This window comes from Emydura macquarii, unplaced genomic scaffold (genome assembly GCF_026122565.2).
Source record: "Emydura macquarii macquarii isolate MOO-44397 ecotype Brisbane River unplaced genomic scaffold, CSIRO-AGI_Emac_v2 contig_1477, whole genome shotgun sequence".
NCBI lineage: Eukaryota > Metazoa > Chordata > Testudines > Chelidae > Emydura > Emydura macquarii.
In genome coordinates, this window is record NW_027131614.1 from 25700065 (window position 1) to 25716779 (window position 16715).

Genomic DNA, 16715 nt, shown 5'->3' on the forward strand with positions numbered 1-16715 from the left:
AGCACCCAGCAGGAGATTGATTTGCGAAGAATCATGTCACAGTACAGTTCATCAAAGCAGTCATAACTATCTTATGACACTTCTGCCAAATATGGATATACTGTCACATTAAAACAACATTAGTTCCCTTAAAACCTGCTGAGCAAGGTTCTAATAAGGTTTTCTGTATTTCCAGCTCTTCACTTCTTGGTAGCAATTCCATGGTGGTGCCTGTCCCACAGCTCCTTTGATGGACACGAGTCCTGTGTTCAACCCATATTAAAACAGGGCTATCATGATAATTTATGGGCTCAGTGGCCAATAAAAGGTCATGGGCCTCCTTAACCTATGTTCATGTCCTACTTTTCTCTGTTCCTTCTCCCAGCCTGTCTTCCTTCTTCTCTGTGTACCTCTGTCTACTTTCTCATGATCCTTTCCCCTTATGTCAAGCATGTTTTTAATGTAGTAGCACCCTATGTCTGACTGTCCTCTCCCAGATCCTACTGATGCTAACCATGGCGTTGGGAACACTAAACTTATTCTCTGTTGCTGCTAGATAGTAGTGCTGCCTTCAAACAAAAGTTTTGTCCTTGCTCTGCCTGTGCATATAGTATAGTAACTCTTTACATAAAAGCCCAAAGCAAACATGGCATCACGGGGCACAGGAGTAGCATTAACAGGGCTCCCTAAACCGCAAATGATCTGGGCCTGATCTTCTGGGGTGCTGTGCCCTCAACTCTTAATGACTTTATTGAGAACTGGGCATGCTCAGCGCTTCACAAGATTGAGCCAACATGGAAGAGGTGGTGCATGGAGGCCATGTGAACGTTTGAATTTAAAAATAGTTCATCATAGGTTGGCCAGCGTGGGGCTCTCTACCACATATCTGGATACTGGGAATTCTCTACATCAGTGCTCCTGTTCAAAGGGACCTCACCTTCATGTTACACAACAAGTCTCGAACAAGGAGAGATAGGGAGCAATAAAGGCCAGTACCTCACCTCCGGAGACTCAACAGCTACCTTTGTATAAGTTAGTCCCTTCCAGGGCTGGGGCGGCTAAAAACCCAAATACAATCTAGACCACCTGTCACCTTCTGCTAAGAAATGAACAACAGATTAAACCTTTGAAAATAAAAATGTAATAATTATTTTAGATCAATTGGATGTAGAAAGAAGAAGTGTATCCCTCCATTGTTCCTCAGTTTAGTTCCCTATCAATCATGTGCCAATTCACTTTCATTTCTGGAAATTAGCAATATCAAAAATGTGAAAGCACAAAGTTGAGCTTATTCACAAAGTTAGTTGTGATAATTTATCACCCATCCTTTATAATAGCTTCTGTTTTGTCCATGGATGTTTGTACTATATTTGGGCTTGGAAGAGTGTGATGTATCTCTTTTTCTAAAAGATCTGCTCTAAGAATTATTTTGGGGAAGTTCTATGGCCTGTATTATACAGGAGGTCAGATGAGATTATCACAGTGGTCCCTTCTGGCCTTGGAATCTATGAATCAGAACCCACTTTTCTTTTAGCACAATATTTAATGCTGGATATAAATTGTAGACATGGATTTGGAGTTCCTGAGCCTCTGTGAAGTTTGCATCTGGGAAGAGAGTGGTGTAGAATGTCCTAATGCCTGGAAAAGCCCACTGATTACGATTTTCTTGGTGATGGTCTTACATGGCCAAAGATGATACAAACCAAACTGTCAGAAACTATCCTCCTGCACCGATTCCTGGGGGTGAACTAGAGCCTCAAACAGAAGGAAAGAAAACCAGTAGCGTTTTTCTTTTTTTCAATATGGAAAAACTGATCCACTAAAGGCCTCCAGTCCTTTTTAAAATGGTAACCGCTGAGATTTGCTGTCTCTTTTCCAGATGTGCTAGCTGTAGTGCCATCTTCCAGCTGTGGCTGCCACTCAAGCTTGTGGGCTAACACCAGGTTCATAGGCCAGTTTATTTGGGAGACAAAATATACCCCCACCATATCTGCATTGAACAACAATCAAAAAAAGTAACAGGAAGGGATGTGTGTGGGTGGGTGGCAGAGCAGCCAGCCTGAGGTCTGCTGTTCCCGCTGCTGTAGGAACCCTGCAAGTTAATGAGAATCCACCCGGGACTGATGAGCGCTGCTTAGTCCATCGGGTGCAAAGGAAAATCTCGCTGCCTCCTGCAGCTGGCCCTCTCTCTCATTTGTTGCTCCAATAAGCAATAATTAGGTCCTAAGCTAATGATGTGTCAGCTGATCCGCTGTGTGTGTAGAGGGGAGGGGGAACCCGGCGAAATCTCCATGGAAACCCTCCCCTTGCATCCCCCCCACCTGGCTCTGGCTGAGGATGTGCTTTGCTGCCGCCTCTGCTGCTTCCCTGCGCCACCTTGCTGCCTGGCCGCCCCGCCTGCCCCGCGTTCTGTAACCTGCCGCCGCCTGCAGCATGCGCACTGCCCGGGATCCCTAAATGGGACAATTCTGTCCGTCACGTAGCTGCTCAGCCGTCTCCACAGAAACTTTTGTCCCGCTGGCCAATCAGAGCGCGGGCGACGGGGGAGGTTGGAGGGGGGCGAGAGCGGTTTAGTGTGGAGCTTTGCTCTCGCTCAGACTGTGCTGCTGCTGTCAGTCCCGGCTCCAGCCGCCGCGAGACCTTCCACTAGAGCCACTGAAACAGAGCGCGCCTGGGAGGAGGAGAAGGAGGAGGGACTGACTGACCATTTTGCAAGTGCCTGCCTGGGACAAGGCTGCTCCACGGTGCGTAGGGTGCCGAGGCGTTCCAGTCCTCACTCTGCTTTCGTTCTGGAGACCAAAGGAGAGGGGGGGGAAAAAAAACCCCCAACAACCCCCAATACGTACACACACACACACATAAAAATGGGGACGTGCTGGCTGTGAAACGGAGCAGGAATTTCTGTGCACTTGTCTGGCAGCCAATTTAGCAGAGGAGCTGAACAGGACGGGTGGAAGCGCACAGAGAGAGAGAAAGAGAGTGGGAGTGTGTGTGTGTATCTAATAAAGGGGATCTTGCAGACGCTGGGAGAGGAGGATGGGAACTCCCCTTCTCCCGGTTCCTGTTAATGGTTGGAAATAGGTATTGAATGGAGGAGCTGCAGTCTGCGTTTGCTTTGGAGGACCGTCAAGAGAAGCTAACAATTTGGCTACTTTCACCAGAGGAGGGGGTGTCCTTCCTTACGTGGTAGGGGAAAAGAGAGAGATCAGAAATCGCCAGGGTGACTTGAAACTGTGGCAAAACCAAAGGGAGAAAAAAAATCGATTGCTTAAAAAAAGAAAGGGGGGTGTTTCTATTAAACATCCGTTCGCAAACTTCCTTGAATGCCTTGTAAGCCAGTTTAGCACAGACACCAAAGGAAACCCCAGACCAGAGGAGTCCTACATGTGTGAGCACCATTATTAAACTGGCAGACCAACCGACAGCCGCCTTCTTTCGTTTACCAACATCCTCCTGGGAATGATCTCTCTCCTTTGGTCTAATATCTGATCATATAGTGTATATATTTTTTCCTTCATCTGCTGGGATTTAAAATAAATAAATAAATACATGAGAATTCCTATAAAGGCATCTGAAATTCATTGGGACTCAATGTGAGGAAGTGAAATTTTCACAGATCGTTTAAAGAAAAAAAATATATAACCAATGCGGCTGGGATTTGTTAGGCTTACAAAATAACAGGTAAGAACTTTCTTTCTTTCCCGTACTTTAACGCCCAAAGCAGGGAAATCTAAAGCAAAAACAGCCAAGGGGCGCAGAGACCAATTTGCCATTCAGTGTTTCCTCCATCCTGCACAGAGGCTGCTTTAGGAGAGGCACGGTCCTCCAGGACAGACACAGAAAACCCTTTGAAGAAGCAGGGAGGGCTGGCTGGGGTGGAGGGTGTTTTTCACCTGCACCATCCAGGGTGCAGCCGGGTGGAGCTGATTGATGTGTGAGAGAGAAGAATACGAGTCAATTTTCTCTTTTCTCTTTTTGTTAAGCCAAGGGATAGGGTTTTAATTATTTATAAATCACAACCCTCTGGGTAGTCGCTGTTGGAGACACTGGGATAGTCCTGCCTTGCACAATATTAGAGACCGATCACGTACAGTAGAAGGATACGAGAAGCCTCTGCGAGATCCGTTCTGCCTTCTGTGATCCGGCACAGTTAAAAATGAACAAGAACACGGCTACACTATTGAATTGATTGCTAACCCCCTCTCCCCTCCCCCCACCAACAACACACAAAAAAATCAGCTGGGATCTGCTCGCACCGGGACCTCCTCTCATTCCATCTTGGTGGTGGATGCATTTTTCATGAGCACTAGGTGAACAGGTGCAAAGTACATTTGGAAGATCCAGACACGGCCCGTTTTGGAGTGTGTGTGTTGTCTCGTAGAAGATCATGGAGAGCAGCGACCGGGACATGTACCGCCAGTTTCAGGACTGGTGTCTCAGGACTTACGGAGACTCGGGGAAAACCAAGACGGTGACCCGCAAAAAATACGACCGGATCGTCCAGCTCTTGAATGGCTCCGAATCGAGCTCCACGGATAATGCCAAATTTAAATTCTGGGTCAAATCTAAAGGCTTCCAGCTCGGCAATTCGGACGGGGTCAATGGTGCTGGTGGAGGAGGGAAGCAAGTGCTGTACGTGCCAGTCAAAACCACGGTTAGTAGAGAATTGTCTTCCTTGTTCTATGTCGACAAATGCAGCCTATAGTGGGAGAGAGGAAAAGGGGGAGCCACAGTTGGCTCGTTTCTTTCTCTTCCTCTAAGTCATCACCATGTTGTATTTGCATGTCACATTATACACAGGTGAGGTCTTTGTGGCCCTTTTATTTAAAGCGATAACGATCCCCCGGCCCGCCTCCCCCTCCCCCCCTTTGGTCGATGCTGTTATTTTGGGGTGGGCTATTGTCCCGTCCCCTTGGCGGTGTGGTGTCTGTCGCGTGTCTTGCCATTGTATAAAGGCCACACGTAGGATTACAGCTGCACATTTTCATAATATACTATTGTGATCGATAGAGCACGGTGTAGCCTTACTGGCACAAAGCCAAATGCGGCGCTGGTCGTTTATTTGGGGGCTTCCCCAGGATATCGGGTTTTTTTATTGTTAGACCGCAGCTCCTGAGACACAGAGCAGCAGGGATATGCCTTGATGACTCTGGAGCGTTGCTATTTTATTAAAGGAAGCCAGGAGAGGATGATCAACAAAGAGAGAGAGAGAGGTTTCCACATGACCAAATGGTCTATTTTGTTTCTCTTTCTGGGATTGCTCAAGTCTCACAGCTATAAAGCTTAAACTCAGTTGATGCCATCCAGTAGTAGCACGAGCCTTCCCAGGGTCTGAATCTGAATAGCTAGACGCAGTTCTAAGAGCGGAAGAGCTATTATGCTTGGTGGTGACAGGAGCTACAGAATTTCCTATGTAAGAAAATGGGACCTATTGGCTACAAGTAGGTCTGCATATTGAACTCTTTAATATATCATTTTTTCTTTCTCTAAAATACCTCAGGGAATCTAGGCTCCTTATCTGGGGATCTAAAGATGGAAACACAGGCAATATTTTATTTCTGCTTTGGCATTTGGGTTTGATGAACAATATTTTCTGTTGCACTGAAATCTCATCCTGGTCTAATGAAAATGTTCCCTGCATGGCATAATACAGAAGGCTTCTTGAAAAGTATTCTAGGTTTAATTATAAAATATGTTGCTGGGGAAAATCTGGAGATTCTGTACAGGTATCTTCTTCAAAATATTAATAAATCAAGGCATTTACGATGCTAGTTTATATTTGCCCTCTTTCTAATAATCAAACGAACTGTTGTCAGGAAGTGTAGATGTGCAATTAATTTTGCAAAGGAGTTAAAAGGCAAGCAATAGAGAATGTTCTAAGCAATGTTTATGTTCCCTTCTTACCACTTCTATTCACAAAGGGTTCTAGGTCTGCCTATAGGTCCAAGTTTTACATGGAGAACAGCACGTTACTTTTCTAAAGTTAAACAGCAGATTATTAATATTTGATCCTAAGATTTACTGTAGATCAAATATGTTTTGGGATGGAAATTGAGAATCAAGCATAGAACAAAGGAAAAATTATCTCAAATAGAATTATACTTCCTGCCTGATTTTTTTTATTTTTCCATTAACTGGAGCCGTGTTTTTTTAAAGAGTCTTGCATGAAAGATCTTTTATTTCTTATGGGTTTACTTTCCACCACAAGTTCAGAACTGCAAGCAAATTCCTTATTTTGGGGTAAAATTAAAAAAATAAATAAGCTGAATAAAAAAGGCTAACTTTATTTTTACAAGATTTAATAAAATATAGAGCTATTCTGGATCTTTCACATGCAACATTTCTTTATGTTACCAACTTATACGTTGTCTGCCATCATTACTAGGCCAGGAGGGTTTGGATTTCCCTCTTCTCTTTTTTGTTCTTGATTGTTTTCAGATCTCTGTGTCTAAAACCTTTCTTGATATGTTTACCTGTTAGAGAATTTACTTAAATGTTGATCTTAATGGTAATCTTGCCTATGCTTGCATTTGGAATCTTATGAATATTTGTGTATGTCTCTCTTAACAGAAAGATAAATATTATAACAACCAACCAGGCACCATAAAAAAGCAGGACAAGAAAGCTACCATTATACATCCATAAAATTTGAATTATTTCTGCATTACATTGAATGATTTAACACAAAATATTAAGGAACAGATCTTGCAGTCTTTGCTCAGGTAAAACGTCCACTGACTTCCATTTGCTTGGATGTTTGGATTCCAAAATCTGTTCCACAGTATAAACAAGAAAAGAGTATGCAAAACATTCAGGTATGACTTATCAGTTACGAAAAACAAATGTCATCCCTCTCTTAAACATATGCAACCAACTTCATACTCCAGTCACAAAGGGAAGTAGGATTGTTTAAGCTGAGCTGTAGAGTGGCACCTATTTGTTTAAAATATTACTATGTGCCAGAAAGTGCCAAATGCTGAATGCTCCAAAAGGAATTGTTTTATATATTATGAGTTAAATCCTGCCCTCATTAAAGTTAATGACAAAACTCCCATTCACTTAAATGGTGCTCGGATTTCACTCTCTAACTCAAAATTATGTTTTAGATTATGCCTAGATGATGTTTTGAGATGTCACCCTAAAATGTCATTTTTGTTTAGCTCTCAAAAGCCCGTCCTTTCATTTATTTGGGCAAATCCACACTAACTATTGAAGAGTTTATTCATTTATGATCATTCAGAACTAACCCTATTGTTTGGTTTCCACTTATGCCATTTTTGTCTGTGTCTTGTTGTCACAGAAATTTGAACTGTTCCTGCCCAGAGAAATAGCCACAAACAGTATCAAAGCCTAAAAGAGTAAAAACTTTCTCCATCACTTGATCTTTCAATAGGTAAAAGTAATTTCAGTGTACAATTAATCACAATTGGTAATTCTGGCTAGCACAAGCACTCTCTCTACATGAATAAAATGGATGAAATTATAATTTTAACTCCAGAGTCATAAACTGATCAAAATAAGCAAATAATATTCAGCTATATTGTTAGAAATTATTTTCTCCTTGAAGCTCTAAGGTTTGTTGCTCAGCTTTGCTGTCAGCCACAGAGATTTGCTCCTGATGGTGCTGTAATCCACTGCTGCTGGTAATTAGACATCATTACTGCTGCGTTAAAGGGAAAGAGAGAAGGGGAGAGGACAGGCTGAGGCTAATTAACTACTTGATTCTAATGAAAGAAAGAGAGACTGATAGCAACTGGGAGGTTGCACCGGAACAGACTAGACATACAACATAGACTTAATTGAAGCAAGGGTATCTTGCAAGCTTACAGTAGCTGAGACTTGGTCTACTTTTTGTATTTCATGGGCAGTGACATGCCGGGTTTTGTTCCATTTTTCCAATTGCTTATTTGGTCAGCATCCCAAAATCACAAGCCTGATTTAAATATCAACTTAAACATGCAGGAAAGGGGAATATTTAGATACTTACATGTAGGCTTCTTCTATTTTACTGGCCTGGTCTCTTCAAGAGCAAGAGGAACAAATCAATCTCTGAATCTTCACATCTCTCTATGGGCTAGGAGATGCACTCTTGGTCACCAAGCAACAACATACTGCAAAACAGCCATTTTAGGTCCAGAGTGGGGCAACACATAGTGAAGTATTTGAATACACAGTCCAGAGAACATCCTACTTATGCTACTTTTCACATTGTTACTGTTATTGTCATATGTTCTTTTTCATTACGCCCAAGCTGCACTTTATGAGAACAGTGAAATGATGCCTAACCTAACGGCATTACATAAAAGCATTAAACTGAGAAATATGTCAAATGACTGACAATAATTAGTATAAACTTTTAATGGTTGGTACACATAATCACTTAAGAATGTGTAGAACTAATATTACTAGCGTAATATCTTTTAAAACTGAGTAAATGAATGTTATGATTGGTTTCCTTGCGTCCTCTGTCTAGCTGCTTTGCTGAAATTGTTGCCTGATTAAAAACTGGAGAACAAAAAATAATAAGAATAATTATCAGTATTTTTCTTGGTTTGTGTTATTCCTGGGCAAAAATGTGCTTCCTAAAATCTTCCCAGATTTAGAAATTGCTAAAAAAATAACCTAAGAAATAATGGGCCAAGAAATACCATCAGATTTTAAGCAGAACTCCCCATTTAAGTAAGAAATTCTGCCTACAAATTAGTTATAAGATATGCCCCAATGTGCAGAATGTTCCTTGTACAGAATTCTACAGGAACAGAAGCTCAAGAACCAGATTCTGATATTGTAAATCTGGAGTAACTGCACTCACTGCAATGGAGTTACTCTTGAATAACTGAAATCACAATCTAGCCTTCTGTATGAATTTTTCTATATCTTCTTTTATACTTTTCCCACTTGGGAACATAAAACCAACCTTCATTCAAAAACAAATATGTTAGCTTTAATTAGATCCTGATCCTCCAGGAAGATCTGCTAGCAAACGGATCTGCATTAGTGGAATAATAGAGCTCCAAACAGGCTAAGGGTCTGCACTAATGGATCTGATTACAGGATCGGGAGCTTAAAAATTAAGATTTATTAGGTTCAATAGACCAGTCTGTATCCCCATTTATCTATTCATGGAGTCTTTTCCTGACCTTATAATTTGATGGGTGCAGTTTTGGTTATAAATACCACTATATAAGAAATACATTAAAGAAAAAAATGTTTATATGTTAAAAGAGAGGGTGACATTGTTACCATGTGTTTTAAATTATTTTAATCTTGTGGCAATCTAAAAGTATACAGCATCATTTCAATACTTTTCTCTTTATTTTTGTAGCAGATTGTATTAAAGGTGAACAAAAGAGTTTGGAAACTATATGTTGATAGCTCTATACCTAATGAACTACCAAAATGTAACAGGTGTAAGTACCACATAAAGGTGAAACAACGTAATTAAGAGAGTGATGTTGAAGCTTGGCTGTAGTTTATCCCAGAGTAGCTTGTGCAGTGGTTCATAATCCTGCTAAATGCTTCTTCATTTCTCGAAAGCTCCACTCAACCTCTCATATCCTGCAATGTCTTGTTCATTTGCCTTTCCCTCACAACCACATCTTTGCTCAACACTTCACATCTATTCCTATTCCTCATATTCCTATTCCTCATACCCACTCCCTATACCTCTGCTGCCCAGCTTGCTTCCCGGTCTCCCACTGGTCTTTGTGAGTAGTGGAGCTGATGAATCAGGGAGGCGTACAAGTAGTGTCAGAAAATGGAAATAGCTGATGGGACTAGACAGTACAGATGGTTATTTCTGATGTAGCTCAATTAGGTTTTCATGAATAAAGAGAATAAGTCAAGTTCATTAAACTTAAAATTTCAAAAATGGCATATATTTAAGATATTATCTGTGTGTATTTATTTGTGTGATGTTTTGGAGTTTGTGGCAATTATGTTTGTTTAGCTAGAGCTATACAAAGAAGTGTGAGGACAAATAGAGCAAATTTTCAAAAAGAAAGCATCTTTAAATGTTTCCTCTGTAAAATTAGAAACTATTTTATTCTAAGATTACACGGAAAATACCATTGTTCTTTGAATAGTGTGCCAAATTTAGAAACCAAATGAAATCACTAAAGTGTGAAACAGGAATTTTAGTCTTCCTGTATGTGTAACTTTATCTGAACACAAGTCACTATTGACATCTCCATTGTACAGATGTTTATACATACAACACAGTCAGACACCCACTGACCTACCTTATCAAAATTAATCATCCCAATAAAGAGCCAACATCTGTCTTGAAAGTTCAAGTCTGTAATAGAGTTCTTGGTCCCCATCTTTCTCCAGCAAATGATTTGTAGAAGCAGTGTTCCAAAAATAAAAGTTTCCAGTTTAATTTATGCAAAAAATTGGAACTTTGCTTGGAATAGAATGGAGAAAGTGGACTTGATTCCCCACTGTTCTTTGGGTGCTAAGCCTACACCAAAGAGCAGGAGACTGATGAGCATCAGCACTGCCAGAAGACAAAAAGAAGAGCTAGCTGGCAGAGGAGGCAGGACAAATGGTGAACAGAAATTTGAGGAGGTACATGTGGAGAAAGATTAGGACACAGGAAAGAAGGAAACATCAAGGGAACACCTGAAACTCCTGATTCTACAACTCAGATTTAATCCGGAGGAGAGCCCCTGGCAGCAGAAAGTCTTCATGGAGGGGGATGCAGTGGCACAAGGCACAAACTTCGGTCCTCAGTAGCTTGCATTAGCCAACACAGGTCCCAAAATGGGCAGCATTGACTGAACAACTAGTATGGCTGAAGGATATATTGATTCTGCATATCATCTAGAGAGCAGCCAGAAGAAAATAAATGACTGTTGAATCTAGAAGGAGCAGGTTGGTACATGTAGATGCAGTGTGCACTACCCTGCACTGGAAAGAGTGAACCTGATCTTGCATCTTTTTCACCTAATGCTTTTTACCCTATTTAAGTAGATGAGCCTCAGTACATTAAAGATCACTTTTAAACAGGTACACAGAGGTAAAATGTCCAGATAGGCAAGAAATACTTGCCACAAGTTATGATTTTGAGCATTCGTGTACATACATGGGACCTATGTCACCATTTCTTTGTCTAATGAATGGAAACTTCTTACCATTCATTTCAGTGGGAGTTTTATAGTTATTAGTACAGGGTTCTGAGCACCTAATCCAAAGTTTTGTAAACTGAGTAACTTGTCAGTTGGATATATATATATAGGCAAAAGGACTAAAGATAGTCCCCGAAATTTAATGTAGGATTTGAACCACTAACTTGTACCTGTGAATACACATCGATTTAAAGGACTATCTGTAGTGGACATTTTAGTTAATAAATCTGATCTATGGCAGAATTCACTTTAAACAAAAACTTCCAGACATAAATGTCCTGTATGGACTTTGAGTGGTAATTTTTATTAACGACCTACTTGAAACTGGGCTGAAACTCATTTAACCATTTTCATCTGAAAGGCTGTAAATGAGCCTCTCTGGAAAATGACAGGCCAGATGTTACCAATAAACTCACTGTGTCTGAAAGTTTTGTAAATTGTTATTGCCAAAACTCTTTGATTTAGCAGCAGATTAAAAATGCTATTCTGCCTTGGCTTCCCTTTTAAAAAAATGATAAATTCAGGGAGTGTGGCCACTTATACTTGAATCTCTCTGACTACAGCCTGAAGTACAATTTCTAAGAGGGTGAAATACGCTTTGTGGTAAATCTCAATGTCTGCTAGCCAATAGCCTTGTCACAACGTTGCCTATGGAACTGTGCAAGGTCTATACTCAAGACAGGCTAACGCTAAATTATGAGCTGCTTTTGTTGTAAGGCAGCAATTGTAGTGGTATATGGAAAATCAAACTTTTAGAAGTGTCTTGTATTCTCTAGGTCTGAAATAACAATTAAACAATTATTTAAAAACATCGGGAGCAGCAAGCTTATGGTAGGGCCACTGGTTTTGCCAGACTGCAAGGGCAATCAAAGAGGATAAGAAGTTTCATAGAAAATAAATTATTTCCTTTCAAACCTTCTCCACTGTGGATGATGAGAAAGTACCTATTCTGCAATTACACTTTACAGGTAATAAAACTGAGACATTGTCAGAAATAGAGGTATAATACAAGAGGTAATGTAACAATTCATGATAGATTGCAGTAAATCATCAGGACTGGTATAAACCCAAGAGTTCTGAAGAATTAAAGAATGAAGTAACTAAAATATTAGTAGCATTTGTCATTAAAACAGGTATGATACAGGGTAGTGGCCAAAAATCTATAAACAAAAGTGGCAAGGATGTTCTTAGAAATGATAGACCTGTGGACCATATTTCAATACCAGAAAAAAAAACCCCAGTAAGAAAATCATTACAGAGTTGTAAAGTCCTTAGATGAGTATAACTCGATTGATATAAACCAACAAGGCTTCTGCAAGGGTTAATTATGTTCCTCTAGCCTGTTAGAATTCTTTGAGTTAACACAAGAAAGATCTGGTGAATGTAACTTTAGACTTTCAAAAGTATTTTTATAAAATAATTCAGAAGATGAAACTTGGGGCTTGAGTCTCCTTCTACTGAACTCAAATTGAGTCTGATATTGACTTTCATGGGGGAAGAATTAGATCTTTGGTAACGATGGCATAAGAGACAAAAGTCCTGTCAAAAACAAAAAACTGGTTAAAATATGGGAAGCAAAGAATTGGAATAAATGGCTAATATTCAGCCTGGGAAGTGAATACTAATAGTAGGAATGGAGTTCAATATATATAATAATGATTTGGAAGACAGTGAATTGAAGGGTTGTCAACATTTGGTGGGCCATGGACATGCAAATTATTTAGGTTAGTTGCGTTTAGGGAGGACTGGGAGGGGAAAAAAGAAATACCATGAAAAGTAGAAAAATAAGAAATATGGGAGATGAAATTCATGGTAGACCAGTTAGAAGGTAATTCACATTGTTTATCATTGCCTTTTAACGTGAAAGGAATAATTTAAAATTTTGGGATACATTTGAGGTTGGCTTAGGTATAAATTCCTAAGGAAAATATCTAGGAACAATCTTCTTAATGCATGGTAGTAGTAAAAAATAAGCTGTTAGGCTGTATTAAGAAAGGGATAGAGACTAATATGGAAATTATATTCTGCTCATTAATTCAATGGTATATCCTTGCTTTTAATAATGTATTCAATTTGGTCACCTCTTCTCTAAACAGATATAGCAGAGATTAAAAAAAAAGTCTGGAGAAGGGCAACAAAACTAATTAAAGGCACAGGTACTTTCAAAAGAGGAAAGATTAAAATGTTAGGATTATTTAGGAACAAAGGAAAAGGCTAAGAGAAGGTATGATAGGGGTACATTAGATAAAGTAATGAACAGTGTAGAGAAGGCCAATCAGACGCCATTTTTTACCCTATCTCACCAGACAGGAATATGTGACAACTGACATTAAAAAGTAGCAAATACAGGACTAGAGTATAGACTTAAATCCCTGGAAGTTGGATAGAAATTCTGCACTGCAGCTCTTGGAGGAAGCTTTCTATTGGGGATTATACAGTGGAGTGGCTGCTCCACTACTCTTTGGACAGATGCAACATGCACTCCCCTTTGTGCCAGTTCTGCTCTGCTGATTGGGGCACAGCAAGGGACAAGGTCATGGTCTCACCTTCACCCTGGTCCTCCCCTCCTCCCTTAGGATTGCTAGTATTAGTGATGACATTAACTTGAAGCAGTCCTTGACATTGCAGAGAGGGAGGTGTCTGTGTCCTCTCCCAGTGAGCTCCACCAGGGTCAGCCACACTCTGTTCTGTGGAATCAATAAAAGGAAGGACTCTTAGACAAATCTGTGACTAACCTTTAGGTTCCCTGTAAACTCCAAGCACACTTCCATTACCCTCTCCTGTGGTCTGGGTTTCTCACTGCAGAATGCTGATGGCCCCCTCCTACACCCTCTCATTTCATATCTATCTCTATTAGTAGGTTTAATCCTCAGATAGGAGGTTTCATGTACATATGCTGATACTGGATGAGGTTAGAGAATAAAGTCATTCCATGGTATAGTACTGTGTAATTGCCCAGGTATATTATGTTTTGTTTTGGGATTTATTTTACTATTTTCCCTGGAAACATGCTGTGTAGGCTGCCATGGCAACATGGACTAGATGGATCACTGGTCAGTTCCAGTATGGCAGTTCCTATTATTGCTGAAGTGATATTAGTCTAGAGGCACAACAGAGATGTTAGCTGTAATGTTCTGGCAATACCTATATGGGTCAATCCATAGAATGACATTGACAATGACTCGGACAAAAAGTTTATGATCAACCACCCCCTCAAAGCAGATGTTCGTCCAGCTCTGCTTAATGGTGATATATGTTGTTTCCACCTAAACTTTTCTTCTGCAGAGCAGCTGTGCTGGTATGTTTGGTTGGTGCTTAGTGCTGAAATACTGTTTAACTATTACTAAAGTGACAAGAAAAGAACTAGAAACCAAATCAGGATTGTTTGTGAAAAGAAAGGCAAACACTAGACACAATTACCTCATCCAAATGAAAGATGATTTTTAGAGGGCAGTGTGGGGTCTTTTTCATGGTGGTTGATAACCAAGCTCTCTGAAGGGAATATGAGTTATAGGTGTCTATATGAAATATCCATTACAGTTTTCAAGATACAATGGGGGAAAAGTAAGTACAAAACTCATGCTGTTCTCTCTTCATTGGGCAAACTGATAGTTTTTCATATCCTCTTCTGATAGCTTTCTATCATTTTATAAAAGTAAATCAACAAATTCCTCAGCCATTGTTCCCATATGTAGAACATAGAAGAATTCTAATCACAACAAACAGTCAAACCCCTCCGTTGTCATACTTTCTCAAGAAAGAGATCTTGGAGTCATTGTGGATAGTTCTCTGAAAACATCCACTCAATATGCAGTGACAGTCAAAAAAGCTAACAGAATGTTGAGAACCATTAGGAAAGGGATAGATAATAAGACAGAAAATATCATATTGCCTCTATAAATCCATGGGATACCCACATCTTGAATACTGCATGCAGATCTGATCGCTCCATCTCAAAAAAATACATTGGAATTGGAAAAGCTACAGAAGAGGGCAACTAAAATGTTTAAGGGTATGGAAAAGCTTCCATATGAGAAGAGATTAATAAGACTGGGGCTTTTCAGCTTGGAAAAGGGATGACTAAGAGGGGATGTGATAGAGGTCTATAAAATCATGACTGGTGTGGAGAAGATAAAGAAATCTTATTTACTCCTCATAACACAAAAACTAGGGGTCACCAAATGAAATTAATATGTAGCAGGTTTAAAATAAACAAAAGGAAGTATTTCTTCACACAAGGCACAGTCAACCTGTGGAACTCCTTGCCCAGTGGATGTTTTGAAGGCCAAGACTATAATGGAGTTCAAAAAAGAACTAGATAAGTTCCTGGAGGATAGGTCCATCAATGGCTATTAGCCAGGATAGGCAGGGATTGCTGTTTGCCAGAGGCTGGAAATGGCTGATGGGATAGATCATTTGATGATTACTTGTTCTATTTATTCTCTCTGAAACACCTGGCATTGACCACTGTTGGAAGACAGGATACTGGACTAGATGGACCATTGGTCTGACCCAGTATGGCTGTTCTTATTTTCTTTCTATCAACGGATCCTACATTCAGATACTATGGTGATAGGTGCCAATACAAAACCCTGAGACAGACAGACAGAACTCCACAAAATATTTTTACCCCTTTTGCTTGGATTTAGGATTTCCCAACAAGGTTCTAATACAAAATGAACTCTGTAGGGACACACAGCACCAAGAGGCTATGCTCATTTCCAAAATCATCTGAGTTTCAGCAAGATGCAAAATACAAATTAATTGGACTAAAGCTCTGCCCTTTTGTTCTTGTAGTAAATATACAGAGACAAATTCTCCTGTTGCTTTTACCTGGGCAACCCTATTGGCTACAGACAGTTTGAATTAGTGTAACTGAGAAGTTACTTTGGCTCACAATGGGCATTCAAGGAATTAAATGTTCATTTTAAAAATATAGACCAAAGACTTCCACCTCTGAATAAAATATAACATTTTTCTTCCCTAGCTACTCTTCTGTGTAGCAAATCCTAATATTGCTCTCTTCAGACCATCCTAATTTTGCAAAGAATACACCTGAACTTAAGGCTAGGAGTGTGATGCTGTAGTGCAACTGCAAAGACCACTTTACCTGCATCTCTGTTTACTTGAATCAAGGAGACTATTTTCAAAAAAGAGTGGGAAAATGTGCTCTTAAACAGGGATAGTGAGCTAGCTTCATGTTAAGAACATTAGGTAGATTTTTTAAAAAAAATTCTAGAATTCTAATAGATTAAGGTTTTCCTTATCATTATTTATCTACCTTTGAATTTTTTCTGAATAATTATATTGGTAATTGCTTAATTTTCTATATTTATAGAAAACTGTTTTTTCATAAATATTGAGATGTGGTATTAGCTACATGTTTTTTTTTTATATAAGCATTTAACAAATTAACTATCACCAACCATTGCCATTTGAAAATAAGTAATAAACAAAGTGGAATGTATTTGTTTAGATAAAAATAACTCATTAATCTTTTAATGGAACTCAGTAGGACTGGTGAGTGAGCCAGAGGAGGACATATGGAATAATTAAAGAACTGTAACCATAAGAAGTTGGGGAAGATGAATTTGAGTAAGCTGTTAC

General features: G+C 39.7%; 1 protein-coding gene across 1 annotated transcript in view; it reads left to right on the plus strand.

Moving 5' to 3' along the window:
- Positions 1-4366: 4366 nt before the first annotated feature.
- Positions 4367-16715, plus strand: part of NOL4 (nucleolar protein 4) — a 219311-nt gene continuing 206962 nt past the window's right edge. The window contains exon 1 of the mRNA XM_067553820.1: positions 4367-4633. Coding sequence (XP_067409921.1) covers positions 4367-4633 — 267 coding nt within the window. The remainder of the gene's footprint in view (positions 4634-16715) is intronic.